Below are 15,555 nucleotides of genomic sequence, written 5' to 3'. Positions count from 1 at the left end.
ATTTCACATTTCCAACATTGTACTCCATTTACCAGATCTTTGTCCAGTCAAAAACCACTGTAGCTACCTCACGTCTTACTCAAAACTAAATTTCCTACTTATATTGGTGCCATTAGCAAATTTAGCTACCAAACCTTCACTGCCTTCATCTAAGTTATCTTGTATAAAATGTTGAGGAGTCAGCACTGGTCACATCACCTGTTACAGCTCGGCAACTGGACGATAACCTTTTTTATTCCTACTATCTGCTTCCCGTTAGAAAGCTAATCTTCTATTCGTGCCAATGCACTAACACATCACCACGTGCTTTTAATTTCCACAATAACTTTTGAGGTGACATCTTATTAAATGGCTACTGGGAATGCAGTTATAGTTTACTATTGATTCCCCTTTATCCAAAGCACATTACTTCCTCAAACAACTCAAATGGATCAATTAAACATGGTTTCTCTTTCACAAAACCATACTGACAATGGCTAATTATTTTGAATTTATTTAAGTGCTCTCCCATAAAATCTTTAATAATAGCATGTAACATCTTCCCTATGACAGACGTTAAGCTAGTAAAACCAAAGTGCTGGAAAACATTCAGCTGGCCCAGCCCCATCTGGAGAGAGAGAAATTGCATATACATAGACTTTAAAATTACTCTGAATCCTAAACCGAGGGGCTATATGAGGGTTTGAGATGTACACATGCAGCTTTTCCAAGATTGATTAATCCAATTCATAATACAAAGGGTTTCCACTGTTCGACCTTTCAGGCCATGCTATTATAGGAATGTGTCCTGGAGAGCAACACCAGCAGTAAACTGCTAATTGGTGGTGCTGAGCCTGACATTAAGAGAATATGTGGAGTGAATTCTGAAACTTTGTTACATTGGTTTCTGAAATCAACACAGTGCCAGAAGTCTCTGGATGTTTACCAAGTGGGAGATGCTAAAGCCATTGCATGGCGTCGAGTTGGGACTAATTTGAATTGAGAGAAATGCTCAAAATCCCCATATCGCTATCTGCTTTTGTCATTTCATTTGCAACAATCCATATGATTCTGAACATAAACTGGAGGAGGAGTGCACTATTGCTCTAGTCCCACTACTCCACAAATCAAAGCAGAATAAAATTATTTTCCAGTTACCAAAATAGCCAATTAAATATCTTATTTACATTTAGGTTTGAAAATAAAAGATCTACCAACCAGGTTTCTTGATAAACGGTTATTGGTTGAACAAAACAAAACTGTGTGGAGCCACAGAAAATGGGGGAGATACTAAACGAATATTTTGCATCAGTATTTACTGTGGAAAAGGATATGGAAGATATATACAGTAGGGAAATAGACAGTGACATCTTGCAAAATGTCCATGTTACAGAGGAGGAAGTGCTGGATGTCTTGAAACGGATAAAGGTGGATAAATCCCCACGGCCTGATCAGGTGTACCCGAGAACTCTGTGGGAAGCTAGAGAAGTAATGGCTGGGTCCTTTGCTGAGATATTTGAATCATCGATAGTCACTGGTGTTGTGCCGGAAGACTGGAGGTAGGCTAACGTGGTGCCACTGTTTAAGAAAGGTGATAAGGACAAGCCAGGGAACTATAGACCAGTGAGCCTGACATCGGTGGTGGGCAAGTTGTTGGAGGGAAACCTGAGGGACAGGATGTACATGCATTTGGAAAGGCAAGGACTGATTATGGATAGACAACATGGCTTTGTGCGTGGGAAATCATGTCTCACAAACTTGATTGAGTTTTTTGATGAAGTAACAAAGAGGCAGAACAGTAGATGTGATCTATATGGACTTCAGTAAGGCGTTCGACAAGGTTCCCCATGGGAGACTGGTTAGCAAGGTTAGACCTCATGGAATACAGGGAGAACTAGCCATTTGGATACAGAACTGGCTCAATGGTAGAAGACAGGTGGTGTTGGAGGGTTGTTTTTCAGACTGGAGGCCTGTGACCAGTGGAGTGCCACAAGGATCAGTGCTGGGTCCTCTACTTTTTGTCATTTACATAAATGGATTTGTTTTGGATTTACATACATTGGATACGAGCATAAAAAGGTACAGTTAGTAAGTTTGCAGATGACACCAAAATTGGAGGTGTAGTGGACAGCAAAGAAGGTTAGCTCAGATTACAACAGGATCTTGACCAGATGGGCCAATGGGCTGAGAAGTGGCAGATGGAGTTTAATTCAGATAAATGAGAGGTGCTGTATTTTGGGAAAGCAAATCTTAACATTAAGTGTATAAGTCCTGCTAAGGTCCTAGGGAGTGTTGCTGAATAAAGAGACCTTGGAGTGCAGGTTCAGAGCTCCTTGAAAGTGGAGTCACAGTTGGATAGAATAGTGAAGAAAGCGTTTGGTATGCTTTCCTTTATTGGTCAGAGTATTGAGTACAGGAGTTGGGAGGTCATGTTGCGGCTGTACAGGACATTGGTTAGACCACTGTTGGCATATTGCGTGCAATTCTGGTCTCCTTCCTATCGGAAAGATGTTGTGAAACTTGAAAGGGTTCAGAAAAGATTTACAAGGATGTTGCCAGGGATGGAGGATTTGAGCTATAGGGAGAGGCTGAACAGGCTGGGGCTGTTTTCCCTGGAGCGTCGGAAGCTGAGGGGTGACCTTATAGAGGTTTATAAAATTATGAAGGGCATGGATAGGTTAAATAGGCAAAGTCTTTTCCTCGGGGTCAGGGAGTCCAGAACTAGAGGGCATAGGTTTAGGGTGAGAGGGGAAAGATATAAAAGAGACCAACGGGGCAACCTTTTCACACAGAGGGTGGTACGTGTATGGAATGAGCTGCCAGTACAATTGCAACATTTAAGAGGCATTTGGACGGGTATATGAATAGGAAGGATTTGGAGGGATATGGGCTGGCTACTGGCAGGTAGGACTAGATTGGGTAGGGATATCTGGTCGGTATGGACAGGTTGGACCGAAGGGTCTGTTTCCATGCTGTACATCTCTATGACTCTATTATTCAAGGAAGATGTAATAAGTTATTAACATACAAAGTAATAGAAGCATAAACACTTTCCATTCAAATGTCCCCAAAAAACAGTCAAACACATTTCAGGAGAGATAGGAAAAAAAACAGATTTCTCTCACAGAGATTCACTAAACAAAAATATTCCTGGACAAAGGTGTTTATTCTGGAGACTCAAAACAGAAAAGCATGGAATGTTCCAAAGTCTGTCAATCTGGAGTGACAAGTCAATAATCATGTACACTTGTCTCAGCAGTGTTAATACACAACTCATTCAGGAAATACAATGTTAACAAGTTCCTCAGGGGAGATTCAAGATGGCGGCAACCCAGCAAGTCTGAGTCTGTAGTCCTCTGCCGAAGACTCCGGCAAAGTGGGGCACCCGCCTTCACCACATCTTTTAAATCATTTAAAATAGCTTTTGCCCAGTGTAGTCAGTCATTTTACATCAAACTTGAACAGTTTGGTGTTGTTCTTAAAATGACTAAGAGCAAAGATTCCCGCAGTTCGCAACAGGCAGGGACCCCTCCCTCAGCAGCGGAGACGTCTGCGGCCGCCTCGGGGGACTTACCTGCAGAGGTGAACCTGATCTTTGGGATCAACAAGCTGCAGGAGAAGATCGATGCCTTTATTGAAGAATCCAGGTCCAGGTGGGAGTCGATCTCGGTTGTGCTTCTACAACACGACCGAGAAATTGAAAAACTCGAACAGTGCATCGGAGGGGCTGAGCAAAAGGCCATGACCTTGGAACCTGCTGCCGAGTCGGCCGTGGGCCGGGTCCAGGCGCTCGAGCAGTGAGTTCGGACCTTGGAAGAGCACATCGACAACCTCGACAATCGGAGCCGTTGAATTAATATTCGATTGCTGGGCCTTCCCGAACGGGAAGAGGAAGGCCAGCTTGCAGCTTTTTGGAGCAATGGCTCCTTCAAATATTAAAATTGGAGTCTGAACCAGGCCAGGTACAGGTGGAGTGAGCCCACTGGGTTGCTATACGCAGGCCTGGGTCGGACCAGCGCCCCCGCCCGGTTCTGTTCCAGCTCTAATGCTATAAAGAGAAGCAGGTGCTCCTGGAAGCCTCCATAGTCATGGGGAAGGATCCCCAGGCCATGATGCATAAGGGTTCCAGGATTATGTTATTCCAGGATTTTTCTCCAGCCACGGTCCGCAAGAGGAGGGCATTCGATGAGGCAAGGAAGCGTCTCAGGGACCTAAATATCCAACACTCCTTGCATTACCCACTACAGCCACAAAGGATCCGTATATAACTTTAGATCACTGGAGAAGGCTAAAGAATTCTTGGACTCTCTTAAATAGACTGTGAGGCTTAAACCGTATGGATAATGATTTATTTTGCCCTCCCCCCACCCCACCCTGGTTTACCCTATTTTTCTTCTCCATCCTTTTTTGTTCATTACCTTCTCTGGGGGGTGGGGAGGGGGACTTATTTGTTACTCTGTGATTTTTTTTTTAAACAGGCTGCGCACCTTATTTGATTTGTGTGGGGGGGGGCGGTTTGTTTTGTTCTACCTTTTTTTTTAAGAGCAGGGTTCTCTTCTTCGGTCATCTTACTTAGTTTTCTAATAATTGCTGGGATTGTAACTTTGTGGTTTTATATATTTATATTTTGTATTATGCTTGCTAAACGCATCTATGTGTTGGTTGGGGGGCAGGGGGGATGGTTTTATAGAACACTTGAATTTGTCTACTCTATTTTATAATGCCTGGGTTGAGGGCGGGGCACTAGTTAGGAGATGTTATGGTGGAGTTATTGACAGGTAGTTACACCCCCTGGGAGCAAGGGGGAAAATCTCCTTTCAAATGTGTTTTGTATTGTTTTCTGTAATTAGGAATAGTTTTTAATTGTGTTGGTGTAAATGTCTTCAAGAACTTCTGCTTTTGTGAATTTTCCATAGTCTTTATTCAAGGTGTTTTGAGTGGGGTTCTTCGTCCTGGGGAGGGGGGGGGTCTCTTGCCTGGACGATCACGGCTGGCCATTCACTTAGGTGGTCAAGGAATGTCAAGGGGAGTAATTCACCAATCAAAAGGAAGAAGATATTATCAAAAAAGAAAGGGTTGATGTAGCTCTCTTACAGGAGACACATCTACTTGACAAAGAGCACTTAAAATTACAACAGAGTGGATTTGACCAGGCCTCTTTCTCATCTTTTAGTTCAAAAAATAGGGGAGTAGTCATTCTCATTTGCAAGAATCTGCCTTTCAAAATATTAAGCCAAATAAAAGATGAATCTGGACAGTATATACTGATCAAAGCCCTAATAAATGGAGAGGAGTATGGGATTTTGAATCTTTATTGCCTCCCGGCATACCCCTTCAAATTTGTAATGGAAGCGTTCTCCAAGTTGATGGCTTTTGGGGCCCACCATACAATTATAGGAGGAGATTTTCATTGTATTATGGACTCGGAGACAGATAGGATACCCAAGAGTACTATGGGTATATCTCTTAGATCTAGACAATTGGTGGATCTGAATAAGGAGCTAGGGCTAGTAGATGTGTGGAGGTGTCTTCACCCCCAGGGCAGAGACTTTTACTTTCTACTCTAACCCACACAAGTGTCATACTAGAATCGATAGGTTTTTTGCTCACTCGACCCTTTGGAATTCCATATTGTCCTGCAAAATAGGTAATATAGCAATCTCTGATCATGCCGCAGTATATATGGAAGTTAAGACTAGGAACGATGGGACAGGCCCCTGACATTGGCGTATGGATTCTTTCTTAATGAAGGATAGCAAATTTATAAAATATTTTTCTCAGGAATTCAAAACCTTTTTGGAAATTAATTCAGATATGGCCAGTAACCCGTCAACGATGTGGGAGACCATTAAGGCTTATGCGCGAGGTTTGATCATCTCATATTGTACGAGCCAGAAAAGACAAAAAGGAGAACAACAGCACCTACTCGAGGCTCGCTTGAAGACAGCTGAGATAGCGTATGTTGATAGGCCCTCCATTACTAAGCTACAAAGGATCACCGCCCTTAGGACAGCCTTGAATACTGCACTTACCCAAATTGCAAAGAGGGAAGTATTATTTGCAAAGCAAAGACTATATGAATATGGTGACAAACCTGGCAGGTACCTAGTGTATCTTGCTAGGAAAAGAACTGCTCCTCAAGCTCAACAGTGCCTGCTCGAGGCTCGCTTGAAGGCAGTGGAGACAGCGTATGTTGACACGCCCTCTATTACTAAGCTACAGCGGATCACAGCCCTTAGGACAGCCTTGAATACTGCACTTACCCAAACAGCAAAGAGGGAAGTATTATTTGCAAAGCAAAGACTATATGAATATGGTGACAAACCTGGCAGATACCTAGTGTATCTTGCTAGGAAAAGAACTGCTAGTTCTTTTCAAGTTATCACATACATTAGGGAAAGTGCTGGTACTCTGACTTGTGATTGTAATAGGATCAATACAGCCTTTAGAAAGTTCTATTTTGAATTGTACAAATCACAGGACTGAGGATAGAACTAAGAAGATGGAGTCCCTCTTTAAAAACTTGGCCTTTCCGGATTTAACCTCGGAGCAGGTGTCGATCCTGAATGCCCTCCTGACAACCCAAGAAGTACTCGATGCAATTAGACAGCTTCAGAGTGACAAAACACCTGGACCAGACGGATTCCAGGTTGAATTTTATAAAGAATTTATAGGGGAACTGGCTAGTCCACTTACAGACATGTATAATTACTCACACAGTCAGGACTGCCTCCCACCTTCGTTGAGAGAAGCAAATATTTCTCTCATTCTTAAGGCAAGGCTCCAGAAGATTGCTCATCCTATAGACCAATATCCTTGTTAAATGTGGATTTTAAAATTCTTTCTAAAACATTAGCATTATGATTGGAGAGTGTCTTACCATATATTATAAGAGAGGACCAGACTGGGTTCATCAAGGGCCATAAATCAACCAACAATATTAGAAGCGTCTTAAATATGATACAAGCCTGTCAACAGGAAAGAATACCAGGGATAGTTGTTTCTTTGATGCAGAGAAGGCATTAGTGTTTATACTTGTTTGCATTACTTCATAATTTTGTAAAAAAAGTTTAAAAATTTCCTTTTTTTCCAGTAAAAATACCTATAAATAAAAGTTCCTCCAATCACTGTTTCAAAGGAACAATAGATTTCACCTGACCTCAAACACGATGCTTATTTCAGAATAGAGAGATCTGCTGAGGAGCCATTCCTTGCAAGCTTCTTGAGCCCAATTAACTCCAGATCTCCAAGCCAACCACTGTTCGAAACAAGCTCAGCGAGAGTCTATAAAAAACAAGCGGCTATCACCAGTCATGTGATTTCTAGGAACTTCATTTTTTTCAAAAATCTCCAATGTCTACAGCGATTTCTTAATGACCTCTGAAAATAAACCACTCCAGGAGTTTTCACAAAAGTTGAAATAAATCAATTTTGACCAATCCTTCAAAACAGAAGTCCCTCAAGAAATGTCAAACATGAAGCATCTTCATAACAGGCTCAGTCTCTATGGAAGCAACCATGGGGAGAATCAACAGAAGAACACCATTCAGTGAACAACAATTAAAATAGTATCTATATGACTGAAACTCGGGCCAGAACAAATACCTGGACTATAAATGAACCTTCAAGTACTTGAGATAGCTAGTGCATTGAACTTTTGAGAAACGTCCCGGGTTCAATTCCCACCTCGGGCGACTGTCTGTGTGGAGTTTGCGCGTTCTCCCCGTGTCCACTTGGGTTTCCTCCGGGTTCTCCGGTTTCCTCCCACAGTCCAAAGGTGTGCAGGTTGGGTGAGTTGGCCATACTAAATTACCCGTAGTGTTAGGGGTAAAATGTAGGGGAATGGATCTGGGTGGGTTGTGCTTCGGTGGGTCGGTGTGGACTTGTTGGGCCGAAGGGCCTAATTCCACCCTGTAAGTAATCTAAAAAAAAAATAAGACTGAAAACTCTCTTCATTTCATGTAAACCAAAGTCTCCAGAAAGAGTGACCCACCTCAGCATCTTCACCAAAAAACCGATACTTGTATCCACACTCCACACACAGCACTGCATCCTTGTGTTGGTTTTTGATCTCCAGGTACTGTAGTTCTAGTGGAGTGTAAGTGCTCTTCGTTCTACGGTTGACTGTACCCGTTTCAAAAGTGTTCTTCACACTGTTTCCCTTGTTTGAAGCTGAAAATCGATGCCAATCCAGATTTACAATTTCTTGAGAACGACACTGTCAGAAATGAAAAAGATAATTTCAGGATTGCTCTTAAAATCTTCACAACCAAAATTTGACAAACTAAAATGAATATTTTTCAGAACAAGCTTAAATAGCATGAGGCAACTAAGCAGCAGCAAATCTAAAATACAAAAGGAAATTCTTGAGGAGCAGCTGGTAGCACCCGAGAGTCAGAGTCAAGAAAATAATGAGGAAGAAACTGGGTTATTCAAACTTGAAATTGTTAAAGGTTTGAGTAAGACATTTACTAAGGATACAAAAAGATTTAACATTTTTTGCAAAATTTCAGTGCTTAGACATACAATTTAAACTGAGCCTCGAAACATGTTAATCTACCTGATACAATCCGTCTCTGTCTGCATTTTTGGGATGAACAAAATCATCCCATTCTCTGCAAACGTTGTCAGAGTTTAGATCATAATTTTCTGCATCTTTGAATCTTTTGAACTGGATATCCACATCCGGGCCTTTAGCAACGGATGGTTCTTGCTGATTATCGATTGAAAATCCCTTTAGTCTATCCATGGTAGATGAAGATACAAGAGCATGGATATGTGCTGTTGGTTGATCTTTGGAAAAGAAAAATAAATTAATTGCATGAATTAAACAAAATGACAGCTTTATATTTACAACTGAGGCTGAGGAATACACCCACAAACATACGACAAAACAAAATGGATTTTTCTCTGAAAACAAAAGCTGGGCCAAAGAAGGGCGACCTTATAGAGGTTTATAAGATCATGAGGGGCATGGATAGGATAAATAGGCAAAGTCTCTTCCCTGGGGTGGAGAGGGGGGTGGGAGTCCAGAACTAGAGGGCGTAGTTTAGGGTGAGAGGGGAGAGAAAAAAAAGAGACCGAAGGGGCAACCTTTTCACACAAAGGGTTGGACGTGTATAAAATGAGCTGCCAGAGGAAATAGTGGAGGCTAGTACAATTGCAACATTTAAAAGTCATCTGGATGGGTGTATGAATAGGAAGGGTTCAGAGGAATATGGGCCTGGTACTGGTGGGTGCGACTAGATTGGGTTGGGATATCTGGTCAGCATGGACAAGTTGGATCGAAGAGTCTGTTTCCATGCTATACACTCTATAACTCTGTGACTCTGAAGGCAAAAAGGATGAGGACTAGAATGTTCCCAAGTCTGCTGTTTTGATGCTCTAATGCATGTGGTCAAGCCACAGTTATTTTGTGTCTTAGCAGTCAGAGCTCACTCAAAAAACATAATCTTGAGAATTTTCTTCAATAACTGGTGGGCGGCACGGTGGCACAGTGGTTAGCACTGCTGCCTCACAGCGCCTGAGACCCGGGTTCAATTCCCGCCTCAGGCGACTGACTGTGTGGAGTTTGCACGTTCTCCCAGTGTCTGCGTGGGTTTCCTCCGGGTGCTCCGGTTTCCTCCCACAGTCCAAAAAGATGTGCAGGGTCAGGTGAATTGGCCATGCTAAATTGCCCGTAGTGTTAGGTAAGGGGTAAATGTAGGGGTATGGGTGGGTTTCGCTTCGGCGGGTCGGTGTGGACTTGTTGGGCCGAAGGGCCTGTTTCTACACTGTAATGTAATCTAATCTAAAAAAACTCTTTTGGAAGAACTAAATTTGTTTTACCTTTAATTCAACATGAGACATCATTTCAGAAAATAGGAGAGATTTGTTGGGCAATCTTTCCAGACAGGCTTCTTGACCCTAACCAATTCCGATACTAAAATATTCTCCACCCAGTTACTGTTCAAACAGCCCTAACAGGGGCCTACAGCAGAACAAGCAGTTATCACCAATCATGCAATTTCAAGTTAGCCTTGTTTAAAGAAAATTGCCAATGCCTAAAATGATCATTCAACAACCTCGTTTGAAGAAACCACTCAAGATATTTCCACAAAACTTGAAATAAAATCAGTATTTCCACAATCCTTCAAAACTTAAGCCCTCCAAGAAATAACATATATAAACAGAGTTTTGAAAATGCCTTACGTAAAGTGTAAAAAAGCATCTGTAACTTATTTAAGAAACATTTTTGTCTCTCAAACATTTGATCAATGAACCTGACCAGGTGTTAGATTTGAAGGTAGGTGAGCACTTTGGTGATAGTGACCACAATTCGGTTATGTTTAATTTAGCGATGGAAAGGGATAGGTATATACCACAAGGCAAGAGTTATTGCTGGGGGAAAGGCAATTATGATGCGATTAGGCAAGATTTATGATGCATAGGATGGGGAGGGAAGCTCCAGGGATGGGCACAATTGAAATATGGAGCTTATTCAAGGAACATCTACTAAGTGTCCTTGATAAGTATGTACCTTATGTCAGCAGGTCCAGTGAGGGAGCCGTGGTTTACTAAAGAAATTGAATTTTTTGTCAAGAGGAAGAAGGAGGCTTATGTTACGATGAATGAGACATGAAGGCTCAGTTAGGGTGCTTGAGAGTTACAGGTTGGCCAGGGAAGGCCAAAAGAGAGAGTTAAGAAGAGCCAGGAGGGGACATAAGAAATCATTGGTGGATAGGATCAAGGAAAACACTAAAGTTTTCTAGAGGTGTGTTAGGAATAAAATGACTACAGAAAAATTAGGGCCAATCAAGGATAGTAGTGGGAAGTTGTGCGTGGGGTCAGAGGAGATAGGGGAAGCGCCAAAGGAATACTTTTCGTCACTGGAAAAAGACAATGTTGTCGAGAATATTGACATAAAGGCTACGAGACTAGACAGGATTGAGGTTCACAAGAAGGAGATGTTAGCAATTCTGGAAAGTGTGAAAGTAGATAAGTCCCCTGTGCCAGATGGGATTTATCCTAGGATTCTCTGGAAAGCCAGGGGGGAGACTGCAGGGTCTTTGGCCTTGATCTTTATGTCATCATTATACAAAGAACAAAGAAAATTTACAGACCAGGAACCGGCTCTTTGGCCCTCCAAGCCCGAGCCGATCCAAATGTACGGTCTAAACCTGTCGGTCAATTCCTAAGCTTCTGTATCCCTCTGCTCCCCACCTACTCATGTATCTGTCCAGACACATCTTAAATGAATCTACCGTGCCTGCCTTTACCACCTCTGCTGGCAACGCGTACCAAACACCCGCCACCCTCTGTGTGAAGTACTTACTACGTGTATCCTCCTTAAACTTTCCACCTTTTACCTTGAAAGCATGACCTCTCATTGTTGAATCCTTCACCCTGGGAAAAAGCTTGTCTCTATCCACCCTGTCTATACCCTTCATGATTTTGTAAACTTCAATCAGGTCCCCCCTCAATCTCCTTTTTTCTAGTGAAAATAAACCTAACCTACTCAACCTCTCTTCATAGCTAGCACTTTCGATTCCAAGCAACATCCTCGTAAACCTTCTCTGCACCCTCTCCAAAGCGTCCATATCCTTTTGATAATGTGGCAACCAGAACTGTACGCAATACTCCAAATGTGGCCGCACCAGAGTTTTGTACAGCTGCAGCATGACCTCGTGGCTTCAAAACTCAATCCCTCGACCAATAAAAGCTAACACACCGTATGTCTTCTTAACAACTCTATCAACCTGGTTGGCAACTTTCGGGGAGCTGTGTACATGGACACTGAGATCTCTCTGCTCATCTACACTACCAAGGATCTTACCATTAGCCCACTACTCTGCATTCCTGTTACTCCTTCCAAAGTGAATCACCTCCTATTTTTCCACAATAAGCTCCATTTGCCACCTCTCAGCTCAGCTCTACAGCTTACCTATGTCTCTCTGTAACCTGCAACATCCTTCAGCACTATCCACTATTCCACCGATCTTAGTGTCATCTGCAAATTTACTAACCCATCCTTCTATGCCCTCATCTAGGTCATTTTTATAAATGAAAAACAGCAGTGGACCCAAAACAGATCCTTGCGGTACCCCACTAGTAACTGAACTCCAACATGAACATTTCCCATCAACCATCACCCTCTGTCTTCTTTCAGTGAGCTAATTTCTGATCCAAACTGCTAAATCACCCTCAATCCCATGCCTCCATATTTTGTGCAATAGCCTACCGCGGGGAAACTTAACACTTAACTGAAATCCATACACGTCACATCAACTGCTTTACCCCTATCCACCTGTTTGGTCACCATCTCAAAGAACACAGTAAGGTTTGTGAGGCACAACCTACCCTTCACAAAACAGTGTTGACTATCTCTAATCAACTTATTCCTCTCTAGATCCTATCTCTTACAACCTTTTCCAACACTTTACTGACAACCGAAGTAAGGCTCACTGGTCTATAAGTGCCAGGATTGTTTAGATTACTTGCAGTGTGGAAACAGGCCCTTCGGCCCAACAAGTCGAAGTGCAACCCACCCAGACCCATTCCCCTACATTTACCCCTTCACCTAACACTACGGGCAATTTAGCATGGTCAATTCACCTAACCTGCACATTTTTGGATTGTGGGAGGAAACCCACGCAGACACTGGGAGAATGTGCAAACTCCACACAGAGAGTCGCCTGAGGCGGGAATTGAACCCGGGTCTCTGGCGCTGTGAGGAAGCAGTGCTAACCACTGTGCCACCGTGCCACCCACTTCTTAAATAAGGGGTCAGCATTTGCTATCCTCCAGTCTTCTGGCACTATACCTGTAGATAATGTGAGGTGATGCATTTAAGCAAGTCTACTTCTAGAGCGAATTATACAATGAATGGAAGAGTCTTGGGGAGCAGTTCTGGTCATTGCATTACAGGAAGAATGTGGAAGCTTTGGAAAGTATTCTGAGGAGATTTACTAGGATGTTGCCTGGTATGGATGGAAAGTCTTACAAAGAGAGGCTGAGGGGCTTGAGCTGTTTCTATTACAGAGAAGAGTTTGAGAGGTGGCTTAATTGAGACATAGAAGATAATCAGAGGGTTAGGTAGGGTGGACCAGTGATGGCTAGCACAAGGGGACATACCTTTAAATTGAGGGGTGATAAATGTAGGACAGATGTCAGAGGTATGGAATGCACTGTCTGCAACAGTTGTAGACTCGCCAACTTTAAGGCCATTTGAATGGTCATTAGATAAACATATGGATGAAAATGGAATTATGTAGGATAGATAGGCTTCAGATTGGTTCCACAGGTCGGCGCAACATTGAGGGCCAAAAGGCCTGTACTCTGCTATAATGTTCTATCGCATTTTATTGAAATTTGAAAAGAATATGCATGTCTAATTAACCTGTACTGTGGGTGGAATATCAATCATGAAGTAATCACACAAAGTCTGAAGACGGAATGGGGTTATGGGATGAATGATCTTTTATGACTTGAAATTTGTCACATACTTATTTAATGCAAAGTGAAACAGTACATACTGAAGCATGCGTAGATTGGACAGGAGATCAGGATTCAGTTTGGAGGATTATCAAAAGCCCTGCTGTAAACCTGTGCCTCAGACATCTCCAGCTCAGGAGGTAGCTATTCAGCCCATCATATCCAGTTTGATCAACAAAGATCTGCCTGCACGACTTTCACTTTCCAGCTCTAGGCCATAGATCTGGAAGCTATGACAATGCAAATTAATATCTAAATGCTGCTTAAGTATTTTTTAAGATTTCTGATTCAGCCACTCTTGCAGGCAGTGAGTTCCACATGCCCATCACCCTCTCGATGAAAATATTTCTCCTGAACTCTCCTCGTAGTTCTCTATCTCTTACATTAAATCCAAGCCCCCAATTACTGACAACCCTACTAATAGGAAATGTGCCTTCCTATCTACGCCTCTCAACCTTATACACTACTATCAGGTACCCACTCAAGCTTTGCTGCTCAACCCTAGTCTTTCCCATCTTTAGTTATATCTCAGTCTCTCCAGCCCAGGCAACAGCCTGGTAAATCTCAACAGACAGTAGACAATAGGTGCAAGAGTAGGCCATTCGGCCCTTCGAACCAGCATCACCATTCATTATGATCATGGCTGACCATCCATAATCAGTATCCTGTTCCTGCCTTATCCCCATAACCCTTGATTCCACTACCTTTAAAAGCTCCATCCATCTCTTTCCTGAAAGTATCCAGAAACTTGGCCTCCAGTGCCTTCTGGGGCAGAGCATTCCATATATCCACCACTCTCTGGGTGAAGAGGTTTCTCCTCAAATCTGTTCTAAATGGCCTACCCCTTATTTTTAAACTGTGTCCTCTGGTTCTGGACTCACCCATCAGCGGAAACATGCTGCCTGCCTCCAGAATGTCCAATCCTTTAATAATCTTATACGTCTCAATTAGATCCCCTCTCATCCTTCTAAACTCAAATTTATACAAGCCCAGTCGCTCTAATCTTTCAACATATGACAGTCCGCCATTCCAGGAATTGACCTAATGAACCTACACTGCACTCCCTCAATAGCCAGAATGTCCATCCTCAAATTTGGAGACCAAAACTGCACACAATACTCCAAGTGACCCACCGACTCCCACAGCTACCTGGATTACACCTCTTCCCACCCTACCTCCTGCAAAAATGCCATTCCGTATTCCCAATTCCTCCGCCTCCACTGTATCTGCTCCCAGGAGGACTAGTTCCACCACAGAACACACCAGATGGCCTCCTTCTTTAGAGACCGCAATTTCCCTTCCCACGTGGTTAAAGATGCCCTCCAACGCATCTCGTCCACATCCCGCACCTCCGCCTGGCACCTTCCCTTGCCACCGCAGGAATTGCAAAACCTGCGCCCACACCTCCTCCCTCACCTCCATCCAAGGCTCTAAAAGGAGCCTTCCACATCCATCAAAGTTTTACCTGCACATCCACCAACATTATTTATTTTATCCGTTGATCCCGATGTGGTCTCCTCTACATTGGGGAGACTGGACTCCTCTTAGCAGAATGGTGCGGGTGTCCCCTAAAGCAATCAACCACACCGCCCTGTGGCCCAACATTTCAACTCCCCCTCCCAATCTGCCGAGGACATGGGCCTCCTTCACCGCCGCTCCCTCACCACCAGACCCCTGGAGGAAGAACGCCTCATCTTCCGCCTCGGAACACTTCAACCCCTAGGCATCAATGTGAACTTCAACAGTTTCCTCATTTCCCTTCCCCCACCTCACCCCAGTTCCAAACTTCCAGCTCAGCATTGTTCCCATGACTTGTCCTACCTGCCTATCTTCTTTTCCACCTATCCACTCCACCCTCCAACCCTCCCGACCTATCATCTTCATCCCCTCCCCCACTCACCTATTGTACTCTATGCTACTTTCTCCCCACCTCCACCCTCCTCTCAGTTATCTCTCCACCCTTCAGGCTCTCTGCCTGTATTCCTGATGAAGGGCTTTTGCCCAACACATCGATTTTACTGCTCCTCGGATGCTGCCTGAACTGCTGTGCTCTTCCAGCAGTTCAGAATCCAAGTGCAGTCTCACCAGGGCCCTGTACAGCTG

The 15,555-nt window shown here is 43.4% G+C and overlaps 1 protein-coding gene across 3 annotated transcripts in view; it reads right to left on the bottom strand.

Moving 5' to 3' along the window:
- The window catches only part of msh3 (mutS homolog 3 (E. coli)), a 281,339-nt gene that overhangs the window by 255,853 nt on the left and 9,931 nt on the right, over positions 1-15,555 (bottom strand). For all 3 annotated transcript variants that reach the window (XM_043708210.1, XM_043708215.1, XM_043708223.1), the window contains exons 3-4: positions 8,540-8,772; positions 7,973-8,197 (exon numbers count right to left, since the gene is read on the bottom strand). In XM_043708210.1, coding sequence (XP_043564145.1) covers positions 7,973-8,197; positions 8,540-8,772 — 458 coding nt within the window. The remainder of the gene's footprint in view (positions 1-7,972; positions 8,198-8,539; positions 8,773-15,555) is intronic.

The sequence above is a fragment of the Chiloscyllium plagiosum genome, chromosome 2 (genome assembly GCF_004010195.1).
Source record: "Chiloscyllium plagiosum isolate BGI_BamShark_2017 chromosome 2, ASM401019v2, whole genome shotgun sequence".
In the NCBI taxonomy this organism is placed as follows: Eukaryota; Metazoa; Chordata; class Chondrichthyes; order Orectolobiformes; family Hemiscylliidae; genus Chiloscyllium; species Chiloscyllium plagiosum.
The sequence above is the reverse complement of the archived record's forward strand: the minus strand, read 5'-3'. Positions and strand labels throughout refer to the sequence as shown.